The sequence below is a fragment of the Stenella coeruleoalba genome (assembly GCF_951394435.1).
Source record: "Stenella coeruleoalba genome assembly, chromosome: 17".
NCBI classification, from domain to species: domain Eukaryota; kingdom Metazoa; phylum Chordata; class Mammalia; order Artiodactyla; family Delphinidae; genus Stenella; species Stenella coeruleoalba.
Window position 1 is genome coordinate 9,302,156 of NC_137163.1, and position 26,164 is coordinate 9,328,319.

Genomic DNA, 26,164 nt, shown 5'->3' on the forward strand with positions numbered 1-26,164 from the left:
CTGGCTGCCTTTGTCCTGCCGCACTCTCTGACCCCGCTGCCTCTTTGCATCTCAAGTTAAGCCTGAGGCAGATGTGTCTGACTGGCTGAGCCCAGTCATTCCCCAGACGTGACTAGGACGCAAATATCTGACATTTTCAGCTTGTACAGGAGAACTATATCTCCCTCCCACCAAACATCATAGGGTGGGAATTTCCCAAACATAGGGGAACATCTGTAGGTTGAACAGCTCTAAAAATGACCAGTGGTACCCCCTGAGTTCCTTTCCTCCTAACTTTGGTAGGAGGGAAGAACAACTTTTCCTTCTCACCGGCATCTCTGGGTGTTTTTCTGGTGTGCCAGGGCACTTATGTGAATGCATGTCTAGCAGAAGTCTTGATTCTAACGCAACCTTTTAGCACATATATCAGTGTAGGTCATTCGGGGTCTCATCCAAGAATTGAGCTACACTGGCTTAGATGCTTGAATTTGCAAAGAGCCCCTGTCAAACAGCAACTCTAATAAAAGATGCACTCCAGATCTAGGAACTTGTCCCACAGACAGTGGGAGCTCGTCAATACCAATTCTAGAACAACGGGCTCAAGCCAGTACTAGTCATTATAATACAGTGTGAGGTTCTATTATTAAGTAAACAAAGGACAGTAAGAGATCATAAAAAGAGGAAGACCCGGGGTGGGGATGGAGGTACGTAGAGAAACATTCCTAGAAGGGGTGATCCTTATTTGCCTTCTTTGAAATTGAGTCCGCCAAGTGAAAAAAAAAAAATCAAAGAAAGGAATCCTAGGCAGAGGAATCAGCACAAGTGGAGGCAGAACAGTGAGATAAAATTAAGAAAAATGCAAAATATATATCATATATTTGACATATATGACATATTATGAAATATGTATTGACATAGTATAATGATTCATATATAATTATAATGGTATGTAATTTAATGAAGTATAATGAAATAAGACATATTATAAAATATATATGACATATTACAAAAGTGTCTGTCACCACGGAGAAAGAGGAGGAAAAAAAAAAAAACGGCCCTTCATAAAGAAAAAAATAAACAAGCCTGCACACCCACATCAACCTACTTGGGAGCCTTAAGTTCATTAAAAGGCATGTCTGGAGTTCTTCCTGCACTTATCAGTTTTCAGTGCTTCCCTTAGTGAAGAACAACTAAAGTTACTTCTGCACCCTGCACCCTGCCCGTTTATCTTAAATCATTGAACAGAGATTTTGTGCTCCAGACTCTTTTCCAGAACTTCGCACCGCACTAAATTGAGATTGCGTTTGCTGCCCTGCATTCCCAGCGGTCTCAGCTCGCAGTGAAGGAGCCACTTCTAATGGGAGAAGAATATGCAGAGGTCCTGGCAGCTGGAGGGGCCCCTCCCAGCCGTTCACAGAGGCAGTGGTGGCGAGATGCCCACAGCCCCACTGGTCCTGGGAAGATGCACTCAACTCGGGGCGGTGGAGCCCCTCCTGCCCATTGCAAGGCTGCTGGGTGCTAAAATAGGACCAGAGATGAAAAATGCAGAAGAGGATGGGCCTTAGCCCGTGTCTAAGAGCAGAGTCGGGCCGGCTGCGACACCCTGTTCCCTAGCCCCCAGAGCACACCCACTGCAGGAAAGGGAGCATTTTTGAAATCATTTCCCATCCTGTCACTGTCTTTGAGGAAACCCACCTGGTTCATTCTTTTTTCTCTGTTGCTTTTTTGTTGGTATGGTTTTGTGACCTTTCCCTGAAAACAGTCTGCTATAAATGTCTAACTCAGTCCTGTTTCATACAGCTCGTTGCATCCTGTCCGGGTAAGGTGCAGTAAGAGGCGCCGCGCCTGGCGACATGAGTGGCCGAGAGTGGGCTGGGGCGAGTGGATCAGGGTTTTCATCCCAGAATGCTTTGCATGAGTCCCCTGTGAGACTTCGGTTGCGTCATTTCATCTTTCCGGATCTCCGTTTCCTAATCCAAAAACCAAGCTGCTTGAAATGGACAAAACATTTGGACTGTCAAGTCGATTTCAGCTACAAACATAGGAGCCTTCACCAGATTCATTCTGGAGCTCCACATGGCCACTCGGCTTTTTATGAGAAGCCATTTGGGCTTCCAATCCCATCTGCCCAATTCCGCTTCTCTTTCCTTATACCCCATGTAGTTAAGGCATTTCTTGCGCTAGTTAGGGGAATGCTCTAACAAATAACCTCTCAGTTTCAATGATGCAAACTCAATGTAATTCATCCACACAACTGCCCCTGGCTTATACTCCCTGCCAGTGGGTGATTCAGGGATAAAGCCCCCTGCATTTCATAGCTGTATCGCCCCCTTGGGCTGCAAAGTTGCTGGCATTCAGGTCTTGGAGAGAAAAGGGTAGAAAAGGCACACCTGCTTCTTTACCACCTCAGCCCAGAAACGGCATCTATCACTCTGCTCAGATTCCATTGATGGGACCTGATTCCACGGCTCCACCTCGATACAAGAGGGGCACAGAGCCCCTGCTAGTGGTCTTTGCTAGTGAGAGGCAGGCATGGATTTGGTGGACAGTTAGCTTCTCTACCAGAGCTCCCTGCCCCCGTTCCTTTTGCCTCCGAACCCCATGCCATGTACATTTGCACACATTTGCTGGCATAACTCAGTCTACTCACTTTCTTGAATGACTGTTTCTTCCCAGCCAGGCCTGTCAACATGTACAGTCATCACATTGAAGCCCAATCCGGCCTCTGTACCCTGACCCCAAATTAAATCTCGGAGACAGAGTTTTGGGTGAAGTAGAAAAGAATAGCTTTATTGCTTTGCCAGGCAAAGGGGGCCACAGCGGGCTCCTGCCCTCAAAACTGTGTGTTCTGACCAACCTGGTGGGGGTAGTGAGAAGTTTTATGGTAACGGCTCAAAGAGGGCGTGATCAGCTAGTGGACACTCTTCTGATTGGTTGGTGGGGAGGTAAGTGGGAGTCGGCATCATCAACCTTCCGGTTCCACCCGGTCTGGGGTCTGCCTGCTTGTGGGCAGCAGACAGTTAACTTCTCCCACCTGGTGGAGGTTTCAGTGTCTGCAAAAAGCTCAAAGATGTTGTTATGTGTATCCCTTGAGGGGGAACCAGGACCCAGCCCCAAGACTGCACTATTGTTTCTGGACTGTTCCTCCCTTGTCCCTGCATCCCCTCCCTTCCCTGATTAGCAGCAGTTTGAACCTGCTAGTTGGAACTCAGGGAAGGTCATGGAGGCTGAGTGAAGCCTATTTCCTGTAATCAAGAAATGGGGGACACAGAAAGGCTTCTGTGCCCAGGAGCCCCACAGGGTCCTGCTTGGTTTTAACATTGGCCTTGCAGACTACCGTTTCACATACAAGCAAAATGCAGTTGAGTGGAGCTAGAGAACTTGGCTTTGGAGGTCTGTTTGTGTGGCCATCTATTAAACACTCTCCGATTCCCAAAAATTTCCACAAGGAGTTACATACATCCACTTATTGAGGACTATGCCGTGATTTACAAGTGATCTCCTTTCAGTAATCCTGCAGAGTAGCTTTAATGATCTCTGCTTTGTTATAAAGCAAATGGAAGCTCAGAGTGGTTAAATAACCTGCCCAAGAACACAAGTTAGGAATAAAAGTCTACACAGGGCTCATGTTCCTAATGAGTCTAGTGAAGTCTCCTTGAGGACTCTGTTTTCAGAGTGACTAATAGGTAACATAGCTTATTTTTAGCCAAATAAACAACTTATGTAAGCAAATTAGATTTGACAATTAATATGGCCTCTTCGGTATAGTCATCTGGAAGATTACAAGTTTATACCTAGAGTCAAAAGAACTGACCGTGAGCCCAGCACCTGGGGGGAGCAGAATGAACAAGAGAGAACCAGGGCCCTGGTTTCTGCTTCTTGTCTTTTGCTCAACAAACTCTTATTGCATAACTATGACTTAAACCAGGGCTTCTCCATCCTTAAGGTGCACACAAGTCACCTAGGGCTCTTGTTAAATTCTTGTTAGATTCTGATCCAGTGGGTCTGGGGCAGGGCCTGAGATCTGCATTTCTAACCAGCTCCCAAGAGATGCCAGCAGTGGCCATAACCACACTCTGAGGAAGGAAGACTCAATTCTGAAGATTTCTGATGATTCAATTCAGGAAATATACCATGAGGCCCACCATGTGCTGGGGGATGAGATACGGAGGTAACTCTCTTCCTGTTCTTTAGCTCGTGGATGGAGCACACTTTGCACACATGATTGTGTTACCAAGTGATAAATGCCATGACAGAGGGGAGCACAGGAGGCTAGAATAGGGGTGACAGGCTATGCTTAGGGGAATCTCCATAAAAGTAGAATCTTAGCATATGAGTGGGGTCTTAAAGGACAAGTAGGACTTTAATAGGTAGCAACAGGAAAGGAACTCTGCCAGGGAGCAGGTATGTCATGTACAAACACCAGTGTATAAAGCACGGTGTGTTCAGAAGACCGCAAAAAAAAAAAAAATTCATGATTTTGGAACGCTGAACACATCTGAAACTTTTATGCCCTTTGCTCTCAGGGAATCCCATCTCTTCTTTCAATAGACTGCATGTTTCATAAGGGCTGTGGTGGTACTTTCTGTTCTCCACTGTATCTCCAGTATCTGATATACATAGTAGGCATTCCATTTATTAGCTGTTGAATGAATGAATTAATGAAGCTGTCCTGCCACAGACAGATAGATATTAATAGTTAGGGGCAAATGGATCCATAAAGTGAGTAGTTGGACTAGATGATCTCTGGACCCTTCCACTTCCCACCTGCCATGATGATGGCTTACTTCAGAGGTGGTATTACTGTAGTGATAAACAGTGTAGATTCCAGAACCAGCCTGCCTGGTTCAAATCCTAGATTTTCATGTCTGTGGGAGAGTTACTCAGGCTTCAATTTCCTTATCTGTAAATGGAGATGATCATCCTAGGTCCTACCTTATAGGTTGTTATGAGGAATGAACGAGTTCATACGTGTAGAACTCTGAGAGCATATCAAGTCCACAGTTAACACTCTGTAAGTATTGCTGCTACTATCGTTTCAGGTTTCTGTCAACAGGAATTCTTTTAGCCACAAGTCACAAATAATCCAGTTAATGGTCAGACTCTCTTCCTTCTCTGTTATCTCTTTCTCTCTTCCCAACCATTCAATCGTAGTGCACTTTTGTACAGTAACGATGGAGAGAGCTAATGCATTTACGGAGCACTTGCTATGCCAGGCACTGTGCCAAACACTTGCTGCCCACTAGTGAGGTAGGTACTACGATCATCTTCAGTAGATAAAGTATTGGAGAAGCTCATAGTATTCATAAGTGGGGACCTGGGGTTTGAACCCCAGTCTGTCTAGACTCAAATCCTATGCATGTGACCAGCTACTATGCCACCAGAAAGCTGTAGAGGACAGTGACAGTGTAGTGACCCTGCCAGAGGAAGCCTTATACATTAAAAATCTAAAGGTATCACTCCCACGCTTAAAACCCTTCACTAGCTTTCCATCATGTTTAGGGAAAAGTCTGTATTCATCAACCTGGCTAATCAAGCCCTTCCATATTGTTCCTCTGCTCACTTCTCTGACCTCATCTCTCTCTCTGTCTCTCTCTTCCTTCCTCCCTCCTTCTTTCTCTCTTTTTTTTCTCTCCCTCTTCCCTCTTCTCTTCCCACCCTCCTTGCTCAATACTACCCTTTGACTAGCTGTCCTTGAATGCTTGCAGAACCCTGGTCCATTTGCTTGTTCTTCCACCAGACCCTAGTATGTGCTGATCTCTCGCTAAGAGCAGCCATTCATTTACTCACTTTACCCATCAAGTCCCCGAGGTCCTTCAAGACTCAGCCTGGACTTTGCTTCACTAGAAAACTCCTGATCCCCCAATGGCTGGTCATCCCCAGTGTGTGTCTTTTTATCACAGTAGTCATTGCCTATGTTGTTTCTGTCTTTCTCTTTGTCAGCCCAGCTCCATTCCCCATACTCTGAGCATCTGAGGACATGCACTGAGGCTTCTTTATCATTTAATACAACTTCCTAGCACAGTGTGTAGCTGGTCACATAGTAGATACATAAATATTTGCTAAAATAATTAAGGCATTATCTAATGAATTAAAGCAATAGTTTTTAAACTGAGGTCTAAAAATTCTTAATGAGAATCTGAATGGGCTTCTGGGAAGGTACAGATCCCTTGAAATGAAGTGCAAAATTTTGAATACTTGTACGTTTTTTAGGAACGAGAATCCATAAAAATGGAGACAACTTTAAGAACCACTGAATACCAGGGGTGACCAAAGTAAGTCAATGCACATTCCACAGTGCCTTCCGGCTGATTCACCTAGTTCATTAAAACTAGTCACACCAATGGTAGGACACCATTATTTTATGTAACACTAAGAAAAATAATCAAGAAGTTTGACACACTGCAGAATGCCGTCAGTTTCAGAGATGATCAAACACGAGAATCAAGAAAATACGATACACTTTTTGGTGTTCCATCCTTCCTCTCAGAGGTGTCCCTGTGATTGCGTCAGTCCCTGAGATGGTGTGTTTAGGTGGGTGAAGCAGTTCAGCCACGTGCACGATCCCGACTCTGCCCCGGGCTACTAGTAAATGTTGAGCAAGTTTCCCTCCTCTCTGAGCCTCACTTTCCTCATCTTCACAATGGAATGAACAGTCCCTTCCCCACAGGGTAACTGGATGGATTAACAAGACAGTGTTCATTCAGTGCCTTGCATTTATAAGGCTTTCAAGGACTGCCCCTTCCCTTCCACCTAGCCATATGCATAGTATCAGACCTCACCTAACTTAGTAAATGTGCGTTTCAGTTAATTAATTATTCTGCCTAAGGTCTCCCAGGCTTGCTACCTATTCCCACAATTTTTGGAAAATGCCTAACTCTGTTTGCCTGCCGTTTTGGGTAGAGTATATGTGTGTCATTGGGCTGAAGATAACGAGGTTTCGCATTCTTCTGTCCCCGTGTCCATTTTGCTCTGTGCTCATGCAGTCTGCTTTGCGGTTCATTGTGAAAATGTAGAGATAATTCATAGTGCTTCATTTTGCTTTCCACGATAAATTGATCTATTCCTAGTGAAAAATTCCCTTTTGGGTTGTTTGCGTTGCCCACACTCCACAGCCCTGCAGAGGAAGAAGGGCTTTCCGTTGCCTATCTTGTCCTTCCTGAACCCCTGGGTGGACTCTCTGCTGAGATGTTTGTTAAACACTGAGGCATTCCTTGAGACTCCCGTGGCAAGGAGAGCTAACATCTCAGACCACACTTGGTTTGTTTGAATCGTGATGTGTCTCCCAGGATAGATTAAAATATTAATGTGCTTTTCTCCCCACCCGATCCCTTCCCTGTTGTCCAGTATTCTTTTTGCAGATGTCAAAGGATTTACCAACCTCTCCACGACCTTGTCTGCCCAGGAGCTGGTCAGGATGCTCAACGAGCTCTTTGCTAGATTTGATCGACTGGCCCACGTGAGTTGAATTTAATTGCCCCCTAGTCTTTGCAGGAGTGAGGGACTGCATGCGGAACGAGAGAAGAGAGGGACTCAGCCTTCATCAGTAATGTCATTACCATTCCGCATCCTGACCCCAGGCGTGGATCCCCGACCCTTGCGCTTGCTGGGGACCGATGTTAGTTACTTACAGGTCTCGGACGGGAGGTTTGTCAGATTTTCCTAGCTGAGAGACAGCTGGTTGAGTGACAATTAAACCAAAGTCCTTTTTAATCTGCTTTCCATTTCCCCCTGCCTGTGGCCAGGCACCATCCAGCTGCAGCCTCAGGGTTGCTTCATGCAGGAATGACTGCCTGAAGTTTCCCAGCCAACCGCGGCCATCTGGAATGAATGAGTCTCTTCTCAAGGACCAGTGAGCTACTGGCCCATCCCGCCACCATTTTGTTTGACCTAAGAGCTTTGTTTTTAGCCGACCAGACGCTACCTTTCTTTTTCTGCTGGCTTGGCCAGAGCTAAAATAGAGAAGAGGTTAAAGGGAATGAACGTTTGCCACCAAAACACAGATTCCTAGTCCTCAAGCCACTCACATGACAGAGGAATGTCACTGTCATGCTATACTTTAGGGTTTGGGGTTCAAACTGGCATGCCTTAACTTCCTACTTTGTAAAGGGTGTATACTAGTGTCCATTTCACAGGCTGTCCTGAGAGTTTAATGAGACCGCATCAGTGGGAGTTCATTGTTAGGTTATCAAAATGTCCTATTTTAAGGCTGCCTCACTCCCACAGAGATCCATTCACACTTGCATCTGAGCACCTAGTAGGTGTTGTGTTGGTAATACGGGAATAACTAAAGCACACTTTCCCCCTTAGAGCTAAGTCTAGTCATGGATACCTAAAAAAGTCATCAGTGTACAATGTGCTATATGCCGTGATGAAGGGAAGTCTAGAGTGCTATGGGAACACAGAAACAACATATAACCCTTGGATCAGAGAAGACTTCCGGGGGAAAGTGATTCTTAGACTGGGTCTTAAAAAGGAGAAAACAAATAGAATACCGTTCATCAATAAAAAGGAATAAATCACCAATACCTGTATCAACATCAGTGAATCTCAACTGCAATATGACAAGTGAAAGAAGCCGGACACAAAAGGCTAGACACTTTATGATTCCATTTGTAAGACATTCTAGAAAAGACAAAAATTATAGGGACAGGAAAGAGATAAGTCATTGTCAGGAGGGTTGAGGGGTGGAGGGAGTGGACTGATTGCACAGAAGCATAGGGTGAGGTGATTTGGGGAGTGATCCAGTTGCTCTATATGTGAGTGTGACTGTACACATTTACCAAAAAGGTAAATTTTATTGTATAAAAATTATATACCGGGGCTTCCCTGGTGGCACAGTGGTTGAGCGTCCGCCTGCCGATGCAGGGGACACGGGTTTGTGCCCCGGTCCGGGAAGATCCCACATGCCGCAGAGCGGCTGGGCCCGTGAGCCATGGCTGCTGAGCCTGCGCGTCCGGAGCCTGCGCTCCGCAATGGGAGGGGCCACAACAGTGAGAGGCCCGCGTACCGCAAAAAAAAAAAAAAAAAAATTATATACCAATTAGGTGTAAAATTGAGGTGAAGAAGGCAGGGAAGGTCATTGTATGCAGAGGGGAAAACAAAAATTAAGATACTATATGTGTAGAGAACCAGAAGAGATTTAGCACTGCTGAAAGGAGAATTCAAGGTAGGGAGTGGTAGAGGTGAGGCTAGAAAAATAAGCAAGGACCTGCCAAGGACCCTGCATTGTAATCTGTAGCTACTGGACAACTATTGAGTAGGAGACTGACGTGAGCAGAAGAAGAGGTGGAAACTGAGGTCTCCTCCTGTTGGAAGGGTTGGATTAACCTGAAGGACTAGGAATTTGAAGGTGGGGAAGAATGTGCACCATTTCTTTTTATTGTTGCCTCAAGGGCGGTTGGTGCCAGTTACACATAGTTATTCTACATTACTTCCTGGTTCTGAATATTTCTGCTCAGAGATACTAAGATGAACAAAAATGACCCTCCAAAGAGGAGTGAGAGACGTGATCAAGGTCCGTTTCTGGTGTCACAGTAATCCCCATCGACTCAGAGAAAGGGTCGTTATGTAAAATGTAATCCAAGTTGTTTAGCCAACACTTATTGTGTACCTACTAGGTGCCAGGAACCGTGCAGCGCTCTGGCGAGACAAAACCAGTCCCTGCCCTCAGCGTCTGCTAAGGGAGAAAGACAAGTCCGTAAAATTCGCAGGACAGTGTGGTGCAAGCAATAGGCACAGAAGTCCTGGTGGACGGAAGAAGGAGCAGTCGGTGCTTGGGGTGAGGAGGGCGGTAACGTAGCACCATGAAGAGAAGAGGCTATACGCAGCTGGGTGTGAGGGAGAGCGGGACCTTTCCCGGCATCAGATTAGACAATGAAGAGCCTTCCAGGCTGAGCCATGATGCAAAGGCAGGAAAGTGTGAAAATGTGGAAATGTGGCTGCTTATTTGGGGAGCTATAAGGAGCTCAAGATTGCTGGAGCACAAAGGGCATGGGAGACTGCAGTGAGAAGTGAGCTTGAAGAGGAAAGGGAAGCAGGTCTGGAGGGCACCATGCGACCTTTTAAGGAACGTAGACTTGGTCCTGTAGCCCGGGCTCTTTGCCCTGGTTACAGTGTACGTGGTGGGAGAAGAGGGAGTGAGATGGGGGTGCACAGCTCATCGAGCCCCAGTGGGCGCAAGAAGCTATAGTCCATCTTCTGGAGAATGAGTCTTACTGAAAGATTTAAAGAAAAAAATCAAATGAAACACATACCAGTGAGGGAGTAAAATTATTATTAATTTTGATCATATTTAACATTCGTAAACTGCCTGGTGTTCATTATGCACTAGACTGCGTATTTGCCCTGGATTGCCTAATTCAGTTCTTAAAACAAACCCACAAGAGAGGTTCTTTATTGTTCCCATTTTACAGAACAAGTGACTGAAACTCAAAGAAGTAAAATAATCTGCCCAGAACCCCTGGTAGGTGGTGCATCTGTGATTCAGACCATCTGAGACCAGGTGCTTACTCCTGACCACAGGCACTTTAGGGGATGGAGCTAGATGTCAGAGATGTATTGCCGTCCATGCCAGCCAGCTTGAAGGTTTAGATTTCTAGGCCTTCAACTATGGGCTGGACTTCAATTAACTGTACAGATCCCCTCTCTGAGTCTCAGTTTTCCTATCAGAATTATAATGAAGGATAAATGAAACAATACACAGAGACTGGCTCAAAATAAGTACTCAGCACCCATAAGTACTCCGTCACTCCCACTCTACCCCCTGCCCCATCCCTACCCACCCTAGTGCATCAGTCTGTCCTACTCTAGGGGGCTTCTATGGAAAAGCTTGAGAAACTCTGCCAGTGAAAACAATTCTACTCACCTTGGAATGAGAAAACCTACTTTAAAATGTTTTTGCCCCCAGCCTTAGGCAAATCACTTAACCAAGTGGGTCACAGACTTTGCTTCTGTGTAAAAGGGGATTGGACTTGCCTTTTGTGATATCTTTTAGCGTCAAAATTCTGTGGCTTTATGATGATCTCTCTCTGCCTTGCCATAATTATTTGCTTTAGATTTTCATTATGTCGTACATCTGACAGAACCCACTTCCCATGTAAATATCATCCATTGCACCTTCCCGTTTATCCACTGCATTACTATGATGCAGGCAAAAACTTCAAAGCCTTCTGTTAAAGATCCTCTTAGTGCGGTTGAATTCCTCAGTGCCCTTGTGGCTGCTCAAAGCAGAGTGTTTTTGACCCTTTCTAGTGCCCTTGGCAAACTCTAGTAACTTTTGATCTTTGATCTTGTTTTAAAAAAATAAAGTAGTCCTGGACTTCCCTGGTGGCACAGTGGTTAAGAATCCGCCTGCCAATGCAGGGGGCACGGGTTCAATCCCTGGTCCGGGAAGATCCCACATGCCGAGGAGCAAGTAAGCCCACGAGCCACAACTACTGAGCCCGCGAGCCACAACTACTGAAGCCTGCGTGTCTAGAGCCCGTGCTCCGCAACAAGAGAAGCCACTGCAATGAGAAGCCCGTGCACCACAACGAAGAGGAACCCCCGCTCACAGCAACTAGATAAAGCCCGCATACAGCAATGAAGACCCAAAAATAAATAAATTAAATAAATAAATTTATAAAAAAAATAAATAAGTAAATAAAGTAGTCCCTATCTACTCCTCTCCCTAACAAATTAGGAATGAAAAATATGTATGCTATTATCGTGGCTTTAAAATCAACATCATTACATCTTAAGCCTTGTTTCAGATTGCTGACAAAACGGGAAGCAACCTAAATTATTGTTACAAGGAACAATTCCAACACTATGGAAAACTAATCAATAGATTTTAAAGAATGAGATAGCTATTTCTGTACCGACATAGAAAGAATTTCAAGACATGTTGCATGGTAAAGCATGTCTCAGATCTATAAACATAGTATGATCCATTTATGGCTAAAGAGCATGAAAAATGGTGCATATATATAAACATAGAAATATATATATTAATGCATAACAGCCTCTAAAGAGGGGAAAGGAGACCAGGTTTGCAGGGTGTGGTGTGTCTGAGGGGGAGAGGCTACTAAAGGAGACTTACCTACAGTTTCATTTTTACTAGGACAATATATTCATGTGTTAATTTGTATAATTACAATTAGATACAGTACTATAAAAATTGTCATGATTTCTAATATAACTTTTTAAAGTGCATTCGTAGCACTAATGTTTTTGTTCTGAGAGTCTTTTTTCTTTTCATTTTTTTTCTGATTACTAAAGCAATACTTGTCCATTATGTAAAATTCAAACATCAAAGACAGAGACAATAGAGAAAGTATGTATCCCTGTAATCTTACCCCTCCTCAAAGGTATAACCATCTTTGATAATTTGGTGCCTATATGTCCTCGGCGTTATGTGCATACATGGTTTCATAAATTCTCTGGATTTTTTTCCAAGATTTTTAATCATATCAAAGCCATCAAGATGGGAGGAAAAGGATTATATTAAGACTTACCCGATAAAATTTACAAGACCCTCACCCTACTTTGTTTTTCTTTTTCAGTATCTTTTTTCAAAGCAACCTGGCTTTTTTAATGTGAGTGTTTCAAAGCAGTTTCTGGTAAAAAGAAGTTGCTTGGATATTACTGTCAAATCGTCTGACAGCTCACGGGAATTGATCAGAAAAATGTGTCTGCAAATTGACAGAACTTGACAGACGAGAAGACAGGCCTTTCATATTTATATTTATATATACATACATGATTGGTATATATACACATATGCATATATACATACCATTTATATGGGGCCCACAGTTTTTCAAGGAGGCTGCCAGCTTCACCTTTTGTTTAGAAGAAAAATGAACCCTGGGTTACAAACATCTTCACTTTCCAAAGGGTAATGAACTATTTTACAGATCTCCTTCCAAAACACATTTTTGTCAGGAGATCTACCATTCTGGACTCTGCCATAATTTCTGCAGTTTTGTAAAGAAAGGGCATGGAGTCCCAAAGTCAAACAGACATGCTGTGAATTCCACTTCTGTCTCTCACTTGCTGTGTGACCTTCACTTCCTTAAGCCATCCGTGAAGTGGCACATGACTCAGAATGTGGTCGTAAAGACTAAACAAGATCAATATAATGCCTTTAACACACAGCCCGGCACATAGTATGTGCTCAATAAATACAACTGCCTTTCCCTAAAGTTTTCCAAAATGTTTTCACCTCTGTTTGCATGGAAAAATCACTGATTTGGAGCTTCTGAATATCATATATAATCCATATCCATTACTTTTTAGCCAGCTGCTCTGTGGCCCAGGAAGTTTTCCATCTGTCTTACACTGAAATTTTCATATCTAAAAACATGGTCTGCCACGTTCAGGGTTATTGTGAGACTCAAAGGAGAAAAGATAAGGCACAGCATTAAATGTGGAGAAGACTCTTTTCAGGTTAGCTGTCACTGGCATTGCTAGTTGATGACCATGCTTACTTAGTTATGTATTAAGGGCAAGGGGACCATTTTCACATGCGTGACATATAGGGAATTGAAACCCACTTATCAGTGGCTTCAGTGACTTATCGAAGGTCAAACAGCTGGTAAATTTGACTAGAATGCGGAGGTCTGATTCTTAGACCAAAGTATTTCCTGCTCTACCCTTTCCCTCCCCCTCCCCATTGTCAACAGGGAGGCAGATCTCTGTGCTGACCAGGCTACCAAGAGCCCGAGTCACAGCACGCTCTGCCCCAGAGACCATCTGAAGGCAAAGTGTGGCTGACTGAAGTCACCAACCCCTACCTCCCAGCCTCAGTGTTCTCCGCTGCAGAGTCAGAGTAAGGGATTTGCTCCTTTGCAAACAAATGTTAGGAAGTTTTAACTTGTGGCCACATGTGAGATACATATATGTATATGTATATGCATATAAAAACTCGCTACATCGCTGTAGGATATACACAACATATATATATACAGTATATGTAGTATAAATATGTACAGCAATTGTGCGTGTGTGTATTTATATATATATATATATATACACACTTCAATGTATTGAGTTTTTATCATTCATTTCATTTAGTGCCAGGAACTTTCCTTTAGTCCAAGAATATGTCTTTTTACTTTTTTGGTGTTAAAAATGCCCTTTCTTTCATAAAGTGATGGGGATAGGTGGTAGTTTGGTTGTTATTTTTGTATGTTGATGGACTTTTCATACTTCCTTGGCAAAGCACAAAACTGAACTCTAGAGAAGCGCCTTGGACCTTCTGGGTTTTTGAAGCTTGTCCCGTGGACTCCACAAATCTGGAAACTGCCAGGACCTGTGGGTCAGGTCTCCCTAGTTCCATTCTGGCCATAACAGTCTAGAGCGTCTTAGAAGAAACAAGTGAAGGTCTTGAGCTTCCCTTTTTGCTCTCTTACAAAATTAGTTGCAATGAAGCAGCCAATAGATAGGAACCACACACTCCTAAAAATAACCGCGGGATAGCTGTGCCTGCTATCAGCGTTCTGAAGATCGCATCTGTGCCCATTTGGGAAGGTTGGCAAGGCCCTGGAGATCTCATCCAGACAGGGAAACACCAGAGCCAGTTCTGATTCTCTTTTCCCTGTCTGATATTTGTTTTTTATTGGGAAAGTGATTTCACTTGTTACCCAAACATGATGTCCCAACGCCTGATCAGATTAGGAAACCAGCATGGTGCTTCGTAACTTGGCAGTACCAGGGCATCCACTGTGCTGCTGGCATCTCAAGTAGGCCCCTTTCTGTCTGCAACTCCCCTCCTCATGCCCTTGGACTGTGGTTTCCCAAGGACAGCCCCTAACCCACAAAGCCATAGACCCACAGGCACCTAGGGCTTCAAATCTAGAAGACATCTGAGTCGTTCCATCCCAACCATCTACCCAAGGAGACCTGGAGAGAATCTGCCTGTGTCACAGATAGAAATGTGAAAGAACGAGGACAGGAGTCCAAGTCATCATCATAGAGATGGGTGACGTTAATTTAGCGCCCCATCTGCTGGACCCTATACTAAGCCTTCACATGCCTCATCTTCCTACATCTTTACAATCACACAATGAGGTCCTGTTCATATCCCCATTTTATAGATGAGGCAATGGAGGCTCAGAGGTTAAGTAATTTACCTAAAAACACACAGTGAGGATGGGGTGGGGGGTCTAGGATTTGATCTGCAACGAGACTCCTCAGCCAGTGCTTTTAGCCCCTATGCTCTACCGCCCCAAGTTCTCTTTGCTCTGTAACCTGCAAAATCCAGCCTATTCCCTTCCAATATGAAAGTATGCACCATTTCCTAGGTACTTGTTGCTCTTTGAAACTTTGTAAGGATCATGTCTTCAAGATTGTGAATCCACCAAACAAACAGGTGTGTCCTGCCTCTCACTGGTGAAGTGATCAGGATAAAAATTGTACCTACCTCCAGGTTCTTGCGAGGGTGCATTCTGTTTAATATATAATAGGGGTTGTTTTAATCATCTTTGTGTCAGGGACAATGCTTGCTTTATGATAGATGCACACCTGATGTTTTTATCGATGAGCAAGCGTGTGAATCAATAAATGAATACAAGTATGTACAAGACACAGTCAGCCCCTCTTCTTAAGGCGCCAGTACCATCGTTGGGAAAGGACCTTATGTAGAGTTGGAACAGTTGGCATCCCTAAGTGATTTATTTTTTAAGTGCTTATTGTTGAGCTGGCAACTGATTAAACTGTTAATCCAGAGACATGTCCCAAGAAGAGAGATGTCAGTGGAGCAGGACTTGAGTGTTCAGTGTTCCGCGGGGGATTAAGATCAGAAAGCTACCACAGGGCAGAGCTGGGATATGGCCCTCTATCTGTCAAACTCAAAATCCAGTGTTTTTCCATGACTCCGTTCCACCACTGAGCCCTTCCACTCCCCCCTCCAATTTCCTGGGAAGAAAATAGCGGCGCATTTCAAAGGTAGAAGCCCCTGATCCCAAGGTGCAGGGCTGCTGACCCGGCTCCCCTCTTTCCCAAGGCTTTCGGAAGCACTTACCCATCTGTTGACTCAGTCCTTCCCTCTCCCCCCCTTGTTCCTTCCAGGAGCATCACTGCCTTCGCATTAAAATCCTGGGAGACTGCTACTACTGCGTTTCGGGACTTCCTGAGCCCCGCCAGGACCACGCCCACTGCTGCGTTGAAATGGGCCTCAGCATGATCAAAACCATCAGGTAATTTGGGACCTTCTCCCTAAAACCCGAGCCTTTGATGTGCTTGATGGGAAAGACCAAAACCACCCCATCTATCCTTTGCGGTCGATCACGTGTACGTTGAAAGGTGGAGCTCTTTGACTTACTTCATGAAGACTGTATACCCATTAGTTCTCCCATAGGAACCGCTAGCTTCATTATGTTCTAGTTACACCTCCCTTTCAACCTTTTGGGCAACACATTTGTATGACGAATGTCCTTGTGGGGATACAGCAGTGAACATGGTGAGCATAGTACTTGCCCTCAGGGAGATTACAGTGCGGTGGGAAAGATACCTGCATAGATGATTCCAGTACGGTACAATACGCTCTGAGACGAATCAAACCAGGGTGCTTGGGGGCGATAGAGAAGTAACAGTTAGTGCAATCTGGGGTGCTGGAGAAGACTTTCCAGAGTACACATGTCTAAGCTGTTACCTGAAAAGTAAGACATTAGATCCTGGAGGTGGAGTGGAGCGCTTGGAAGATAGGTGGCCATGGGCAGGATTCGGGCTGTGCTGTAGTGGCAGCTGGTGGAGCCTGGGGTGGAAATGGTGGTGACAGGTAGACGGCACCCTGGGAGCATGCAGAACCTGCAGGGCCTTCTAAGCCATGCTAAGGGGGTGCATTTTATCCTAAGGCCAACAGGAATCACTGAAGGGCAACCTGGCCGTCTTCACAGGTGTGCGGCAAGTGCTTTTGGCTTCGGTGAGTGTAGCTGACAAATAGAGGCTGAATCAAAGGGGGATGAGCTATTGCGGTCAAGGACTTTGGAGCTAGGCTGTTCATGGCTTTGGGACAGAAGCTCAATATTGCCAAAGCTCCCCTCAAGGTTCCAGAATGTTTGCAGATCCTCCAAGCATCACATCTTCCCACAACCACAGCAAAGGGAGTAAAGAGTGGACACATGGGCAGAAATCTCCGTGGATTATGTCTTCATCTTATAAGGGAAGAAGAGCATTGTTGGAGACAGACCAGAAGACGCTCCTCGTGCACTCACACCTGGGTTGTGTGGTCTTTCAGGCATCCGTGTGGTGCTCGGGAATGTCGGTCCGGATTCAGGTTCAGCCAGGACAACAACCCCTGCTCCGCACCCGCCAAACACACACCCTCCACTGTAGGCTCAGCTTGCCTGCTGGTTCCCAAGAGCAATCCAGGAACAGGCAAGAGGAATCTAAGGAGTTGGAGGCTCCCCTTCTAGAACCCGGCCACAGCCAACACAGTGTGCCTGACCCTTCTACTTGCTGACGGATCCCTGACTTTATTCAGGTTTCAGGCAGAGTTCTGTGGACATTGGGAAATGCTGTGAAGTCCCCTAGTTAAGAAGAGGGCACAGAAGCCCTTTTCCTAAATATGATCCTGTTCTATTGACGTGACACTGGTCATTTCAATACTGCGCCTGAAATCACAGTCTGGGTGGGCAGATATGCCCCACGGGTGGGCCCTCAGGGTCCCACCTCTGGAACTTACCCACAACCAGGGCCTGATCAAGGCAGTGAGGTGCTTTGCCATGAGGTATAGGATGAAAATCCAACCATAACCATCCCTAAGACCAAGTAGGCAGGTGGAGAGAGGCTGGAAATGTCCACTCTGCTGTTGCCCCCTCTTTCACAGAGATGCAGATGTTTCCCCCAGTAGGGACCGTGGAAAAGTAGCCCACCACTCCCACCCAGAGTTTCCTTTTGATCAGCCTTTGGTAGATGGAAAAGGCTGCAGGGGCTTCTTGCTGTTAATTTGGACACTTCAGAGTCTTGCCCTGAAAACTAAGATGAATTGTGATATGTTGACTGGTTTCAAGGGAGGCAGTGGGACCGACACCCAGAAGCCCCAATGCCTTGTACCAACTCTACAGCTGATGAGGTGTGCAAACGCTATTCTGTCAGTAAATCGTCGTTCAACAAATAATTTGTTGAGTTCTACCATGTGTCAGACACTGTGTTAAGCCCTGGAAATACAGTGATGAACAGGTCACTCAGGGGTCCTTCCCTTGTCTGTAGGTGCCCATTAGAGATATTACTTGGAGGCTTGTCTATGAAATGAGGAAGTTGGACTAGACCTCTTCTGAAGCCTCTGAAAGTCTGTGATTTACCAACCATGTCAAAATCAAGTTTAAGCAGCAAAACTTTCCTTTCTTTTTTTCTTTCTTTCTCTAAATTTTTAAGATATAATTGACAAAGTTGTTTATATTTAAAGTGCACAATGTGGTAATTTGATATACTTACACTTTTTTTTTTTTTTTTTTTTTTGGCGGTACGCGGGCCTCTCACTGTTGTGGCCTCTGCCGTTGCGGAGCACAGGCTCCGGACGCACAGGCTCAGTGGCCATGGCTCGCGGGCCCAGCCGCTCCGCGGCATGTGGGATCCTCCCGGACCGAGGCACGAACCCGTGTCCCCTGCATCGGCAGGCGGACTCTCAACCACTGTGCCACCAGGGAAGCCCCTATACTTACACATTTTTAAATGATTATCACAATCAAGTTAATGAACACATCCATCACCTCACGTAGTTATCTTTTTTTTGATGAGAATGCTTAAGACCTACTCTTGGCAAATTTCAAGTATACGATAAGTATTATTAACTATAGTCACCATGTTTACATTAGAACCTCAGAACCTATTCATCTTAAAATGAAAGTTTGTACCCCATGACCAACAGTTCCCCTTTTCCCTACCCCAATCCTAGCCCCTGATGACCACCTTTCTACTGTTTCTATCAGTGCAACTTTTTTTTTAGATTCCACATATAAGTGGTACCATAGAGTATTTATCTTTCTCTGTCTGGCTTATTGCACTGAGCATAATGTTCTCCACATTCATCCATATTGCCGCCGATAGCAGGATTTCCTCTTTTTTAAGGCTGGATAATATTCCTGTGTGTGTGTGTGTGTGTAGAGAAAAAGAGAGGGAGAAAGAAAGAAAGGAAGGAAGGAAGGAAGGGAGAATATCTTTTTTATCCATTCATCCACAGACTTTCCATAAGAGTTCCCATCTTGAACTTAAGCAGAAGATATGCTGCAGAGATGGCATTGCAGAAGAAATAAACATTGATTATCAAAATGCTTTAAGGGGCTTCCTGGGCGCAGTGGTTGAGAGTCCGCCTGCCGATGCAGGGGACATGGGTTTGTGCCCCAGTCCGGGAAGATCCCACATGCCGCAGAGCGGCTGGGCCCGTGAGCCATGGCCACTGAGCCTGTGCGTCCGGAGCCTGTGCTCTGCAACGGCAGAGGCCACAACAGTGAGAGGCCCATTTAACGCAAAAAAACCCCACAAAAAACGGACAGACAGAACCCTAGGACAAAAACGAGGATTTTTGTTTTTGTCCTCTGTGCGGGAATCTCCCCACTTTGCCCCCCGCACCCCTGTTGCTGTGCTCTCCTCCGCGGCTCTGAAGCTCCCCCCCGCCACCACCCCTCCCTCCACCAATGAAGGGGCTTCCTAGTGTGTGGAAACTTTTCCTCCTTCACGGCTCCCTCCCAGAGGGGCAGTTCCAGTCCCTCTTCTTTTGTCTCTGTTTTTTCTTTTTTTCTTTTGCCCTACCCAGGGACGTGGGGAGTTTCTTGCCTTTTGGGAGGTCTGAGGTCTTCTGCCAGCGTTCAGTAGGTGTTCTGTAGGAGTTGTTCCAGGTGTAGATGTATTTCTGATGTATCTGTGGGGAGGAAGGTAATCTCCACATCTTATTCCTCCGCCATCTTGAAGGTCCCTCCACGTTGGTCCTTTTGACTGAGATCCAAAGATTGTTTCCCTATACACACACATATATGTATGTGGTGTGTATATGTGTGTACATATGTATACGTGTATGGTGTGTATGTGTGTTTGTGCGTGTGCTTGCATGCAGATGTGTAGATATGCATCAGTATGTGAGCACCTATGTGTCTATACTTGTGTGTGCGTGTGTATGTTTGTGCATATATAGGTGTGTGTGTCAAGGATTTGAAGCAGGCCTTGGTGATGCCTACAATTCTAAACTCAGTCAATGGAGTTGGTGCACAGATAGCTGGTGACCTTGGAAGACATACTGGGGCTTCATTCCTCAGGCAGTGGGAAGCCACTGACACTTGAAGTGGGGAAGTGTCATGTTCTGATCTGGGCTTGAGGAGGGTAACCATGGAGATGGATAACTTTGTCTCCAGTTTACTCTAGATGAGAGAAATCAGAGGCCAAGGGGAATGAAACTGGCTGGGAGATATTTTTGTAACAGTCCAGTAAAGAGAACTAAGGACCTGAAATAGAGCAGTAGCTGTGAAATAGGAAAAGGTTATAATCCTCCAAAGCTGAGACCCCAAGTACCCCAAGACACCATATGTGACATAGAAGTTTAAATTAAATCAAATGTTTATCATTATAGTAAACTTACCTTATCAATTAGTAATACTCTAAGTATTTTGGACAGGGTTCCACTTTATTAAAGATAGAGTTTGTTGCTGGATGTGATCACAGCAATGGTTCCTTGAAAGAGTGACTATAGCACCATGAGATGACTTAAAGGGAACGTACTGACCTTGACCTGCAGTCAGCAGACATAACCTGGTTCCTGCTTCTTCCCATTATTAGGTGTGTGGCTGGGGATGAATGTGACTTAACTTCTCAGAGCCTACATGGCCTCTTCTGTGAAATGGGAATCATAAGATCCCAAATTCAGAGTGTTCTTTTGAAAATTTAAGTAGATAGTATGCATGTTATCACCCTAGAAACATTTTTTAATAGGATCTTGCCATTAGGGCTGAGACTGGACACTGGAAAATTTGACTCAGTTAAGTTACAGAAAGCTATTCTAGTAAAATAATAATAACAATAACTAGGGTTTAATGAACACCTACTATATGCCATCAACTGAGATAAGGGTTTTACATACGTTAGCTCATTTAGTTCTTATAACAATCCTGGGAGTTAGGCAGGGGTGGAGAGCAAAATATTGAACAACTAGTATGGCTAAAGCATGGACTAATCAGAAGAGGCCAGGGAAGCCAATCAGAATGGATGTTAACCATAAACAACCAGTATAGCTATATGGGTACATCCTGACTAAGCTCTGGAATTAGGCTCCTACTTTACCAATGAGGAAACTGGAGCTTACGGAGTTTGGGTAATTGCCTGAAATCACACAGCTGGTCGGTGGCAGAATAAGGGCACCAATCCAGAACCATCTGACGCCAAAGCCATTGGTCTTAACAATTACGGCATCCTACCTCCTAGCTCCAGATTTCTCCAATTGTTTCTGATGCCTGAAATCTGCCATTGATACCCAAAGGATCAAAGTATAGCCTAGGAGGTCTCACATACATCCTTAATAAGTTAGCAGAACTGACACTGAGAGGGAAGAAAAGTCAGTAAACTTCTGACAGTAACAATATCATAAGCCTTAATCAAGCCTCTTAGTAAATTTATTCCATCAAAAAAAAAAAAAACTTGATTTTAGAAACATGATATTAGCTAGATGAATGGCAAAAAAAGTGATTGAATATAACTTTATTTCTAATAAAGCATTTAATAGCATCTCATGGATGTCTGTTCATAAAATTTAATTAATTAAAATAGGCTTGGATAATAATTCCATTATGTAGATTGAAAAGGGGCTCCAGGTGGCTCCTCTTCACGCGCCCTGGCTCTATTTTGGAAAGACTTGATAGCTGAGGAGACACTAGAGCTGGCGGTGGGCTGTGTTATATGCAGTATCTTTATTAATAATCTCCAAAGCTCCCTTGATGAATCTTAATGAAAATTACAGAGCCTGGTCTTTTCAGCACAGTTGCTAAAAAGGCATGGAATGACACCAGAATGTCAAGCAGGAACTGGCTCGTCCCTGATGGTTAAATGGAACAAAGGTCTTAATCCTTGTGACGGGGTTGCCCTGCCAAGCAACATGGCAGGACGAGGAATGAAAGGCATTCCTCGCTGGAGGCAAGAGTGCCCAAGCCCCCTGCATGCCTCGCGGCATCTGTTCCTCCTCCGCTCTCCCTCCTGTAGTTCTTTTTTGCTTTGTCTCCCTCTCTCCCTTGCTTCTCTCTCTCTCTGTGTCTTTCCTCCTCAAACCCCCTTTCTCACCTTGTTCTGAAAAGTCCCTGACAACAGCATCCGTAAGGCTGCACTTCTCTTTGAAATGCATCAGAGTTGCCTTTAACATGAACAAGTATTCTTTTTGCAAAATTATTGACCATGGTGAAGACTGAAACTATCTGGTAACAATAGCTGATAAAGCTAATGTTGATTGAATGCTCACCATGTGCCAGACACTATACGAAATAACCTTCCTGACTTACCTCACCTAATACTGACCACGGCCCTGAGAGGAAAATACTATGACTTTCCCCAATTTTCAGACGAGGAACTTGAAATTCTTGTAGGATAAGTAACTTCCGGCCAATGACACGCAGCCTAAGCAGCAGCGCAAAGACCCTGAGGCATGCTCATCTGACTCCCTAAATGTCTAAAGGCAGGGAAATGGTTAGATAAAGCTTTGCACATTACAAAATAGGGAAATGGGTCACCATTAAGTACCATGACTTACATTAATATTCAATGGCATAAGAAAATGCTTGTGAGTTTAAAGAAGTACGCATTGCAGAGTACGAACACACACACACACACACACACACACACACACACACACACACCCCATTTAGGGCAACCTTAGTTTTTTAAAAATCTACTTTTACAGAGAGAGAAAGACATAGAGCTCAGTGTGGGAAAGGGGTGGCTGGATTGCTTCTCTTGCTTTTCTCTCATGCAGTCCACACTGTTTTTGAACAGGAATCCTGCTCCAGGTTTTCCCATTACCTTTCCACCCCCAAAAGCAGGAGGGTGATGCTGAAGGGAGTGCAAGCAGCAGGAAGGTGTCCAAAGAACTCTCAGCTTGCAGTCTGGCATTGTGAGGGCCGATCAGGACCCATTACTTCCTGACCTTGAGCGAGTGACTTAACCTCTCTCCGCTCCCGCCTCCTTAGCTGTAAATGGGGGGAAACCATCCTAATGCAATCTCCATAAATATAGGAACTGATTTTCTGATTTGTCTATTTCGTTCCCTGCTTATATCTGCAGAGGACTTCAAGAGATGCTTGTTGAACAAATGAACAAACGAGATAAATGGACTGTATATGTGGCATAGGGTGAGAATGAAACGACATCTTTTATGAAGATAAAAGGCCAACACAGAAGAGATAATATTTACATCTTAACTCTCTTGGAGCCGCAGTTCCCTCATCTGTAAAATGGAAATTTATAATGCTGATAGATATCTCCCTATCAGAACTGTTGTGGGCACCAGAATGAAGTACTTTGTGAAACTGCAGCTTCCACGCTAGGATAAGACACGGTAGCTTTCCAACTTTTTAGAAGCAGATGGGTCCCATGGTTTGTAAGGCAGGCTGACTCTGAAGTCCAGGAAAGGCTATAGGATAGATCATGGTTGAAGACAAAGTCGGGCTCCATGGCCGCCATGCTGGCAGCTCCCACCCCAAAAGTGAGTGACCCCTGAGGTACCCTCAGTGAACTCTGGAATCTGCAGAAGGGAGCTTGCTATAGTCTGCTGACTTTTGGAATTAGCTGGCAGAGACTGTGTCATCCATCTATTGGGCAGAGCCAGACCAAACCCCAGTGGTTCATGTACCCCTAAGCATGGCTCCTTTTTCAACATAAACCATTCAGGGTAGAGGAAATGGACCACTACATTTAGGCTCACACAACTGGGGTGAAATTCCAACTATTCCACCTCTATATGTGTGACCTAAAGAAAGGAACTTCTTGGAACTCAGTTTCCTAATTTGGAAAATGGTACTGGTAATGGTACCCAAGGTTATTGTAAAGATAAGACTTGACACTTGCACAGAACACCCTGCACAGTGACCGTAGTTGACCTCCGTAACTAACTCCCTTGTTTTTCCATTTTTCCCAGAATGTCCAAGGGCACTGTCATCTAGGGAGCTGAGGACCAATCACTCAGTTCTTACTACACTGTAAATTAGTTCATCCTTTTTGAACCAATACATGTCTAGGAACTGCCCAGTTGGTATATGAAATGGGTTGGTTGAAGCTATTTAGATGTAAATAGAGCAAATGCAGGCACAATTTTAGCAGGAAAGGGTAGTGTGATCAATTCATAATTTTTTTTTGGTCTGATTCAACCTGTATATAGTTGTATAATTATAAATTGCTAATTTTGTTAATTACTAACAAAAATTAGTAGTAGCCACTATTTTTGAGTGTTCAAACTGCACCAGGTTAAGTGCTTTATATACATGATTTTATAAACCATCCTAACAACTCTGCAAAAATCTACTTCTCTTTCCCATTGCACCTAAGAAAACTGGGACTCAGAGACTAATGCAACTAGCGTGAGTCCCAGGTAGTAAGTCGAGATACCTAACTTCACATCCAGGCCTGCTTTAATGCAGACTCCATGCCCCTTGGTGGTGTTGAGAGTCACTTGCTTTGAGAAGCCCATATCATTCCCATTTTACAGAGGGGAATTTACTTCCTTTGCTCCAGTTTCCACAGCCAACAAGGGGTAGAAGCAACATTAGAACTCCAGTCTCTGCTCCCAAAGCTGAGGAGTTGGATGTACTTCACCCACAGTACCAGTCTGCTACTCTGCTGAAGTTTGTCTCTCTATTCATCCATTTATTTAACGGTGGAGAAAGTCTAATCTACAGATCAATGATGGCTGTCACTTCTCCAGCACCATCGATGGATTGGTTAATTGGCTAAGAAATGAACCATTTGAAGCACTTCAACTGAAAGAACATTTCTAAGGTTCTTCGTCTTTTATCATATACCAAACACTCATCTTTAATAGTTCAATTAAAGGAAATGACATCATCGCTCTTATGCTGGTAAACTGTTGCCTTATTGGTACCCAGCTTGATCTAGAGCTACAAAAAATAATAATAACTATTAAGTGGAGTCTTTATTGAAAATAAATCTTAGCTAGAAGCCCTCCGTGAAAACAGATGAGAGCAAAGCTGCTTTAATTGAAAGGGAAAGATGTAGAGGGTCTCCCCACTCCCCAACTGGCAGGGCCAAACACACCTCCGTGGTTCCCCTGGGACTCTTAGAAGCATCTTGGGACAACAAGGGGCTGAGGAGCAAGAAAGGTTTTGAGCTTTGTCCATGAATTCAACAAATACTTCTGAGCACTACGTGCGAAGCGCTGTGCTAAGTGTGGGCACGTGGAAATGAAAGATGGTACCCCTGCCCTCCAGAAGCTCAGAGTTTGTGGAGAAAAAGAGCGGGTGCAGATGTTTATAAGGCGAGTGATCTATAGGCCTTTCTTTTTCTTTACTTGCGACTGACGAGGCACAGCAAAGCAACGGTGGGGCTCTACTTCGGAAAAATTGAAAAGGGACCCGTAACTCAGAGCAGAATTCCCTCCATTTTAGCATCAAGAATGCTCAAAGGCCCCTTCCCCCCTCAAGAACAGATCTTGAAACACATGGAATGTGTTTGTAGTTCTATGCAACCTCTGGGTAGCCTTTCCAAAGAGGATGGCTGTCTGTAAATTATTCATTACTTCTCCGTCATTTCATTCTTCTCTTTTATTAAGTCAAATCCCAGACACAACAAAAAGAAAAACAGTGCAATGAAAAAGTTTGTCTTCTTATGATATTTGTTTTTTAGAAGAAAATTAAAAATCTAAATGTCTTTTCATTAAGATGTTCCAGTGCGTTCCCTGTACAATGCTAATTGCCTAATGGCATTAGCATGGTGTGCTGTTTAATAGACCCTCACAATTAGTTGGCAAAGCACTTTAACAGCCATTATCTCCTTTGGGGCTCACAAAGGCTCTGTGAGTGAAACAATCAGCTAGAGCTTTATTCTACAACCATTGAAACTCTGGATAAGATTAAGCTATTTGCCCAGAATCACACACCACATACAGTGTCTATGTTGCAAGGAGTATGAGGTTTGAAAAACAGCAGCTCCAGTTTAGTCTTAGAATCATGCTTACCAGCTGTGTGGCCACAAGAAATAGGTTAACTTTCCTGCAGTTCCT

At 44.4% G+C, this 26,164-nt stretch overlaps 1 protein-coding gene across 2 annotated transcripts in view; it reads left to right on the forward strand.

The window, feature by feature from the left end:
* The window catches only part of ADCY8 (adenylate cyclase 8), a 218,569-nt gene that overhangs the window by 76,085 nt on the left and 116,320 nt on the right, over nucleotides 1–26,164 (forward strand). For both annotated transcript variants that reach the window (XM_079901571.1, XM_079901572.1), the window contains exons 4-5: nucleotides 7,327–7,438; nucleotides 16,033–16,160. In XM_079901571.1, the coding sequence (XP_079757697.1) occupies nucleotides 7,327–7,438; nucleotides 16,033–16,160 (240 nt within the window). The remainder of the gene's footprint in view (nucleotides 1–7,326; nucleotides 7,439–16,032; nucleotides 16,161–26,164) is intronic.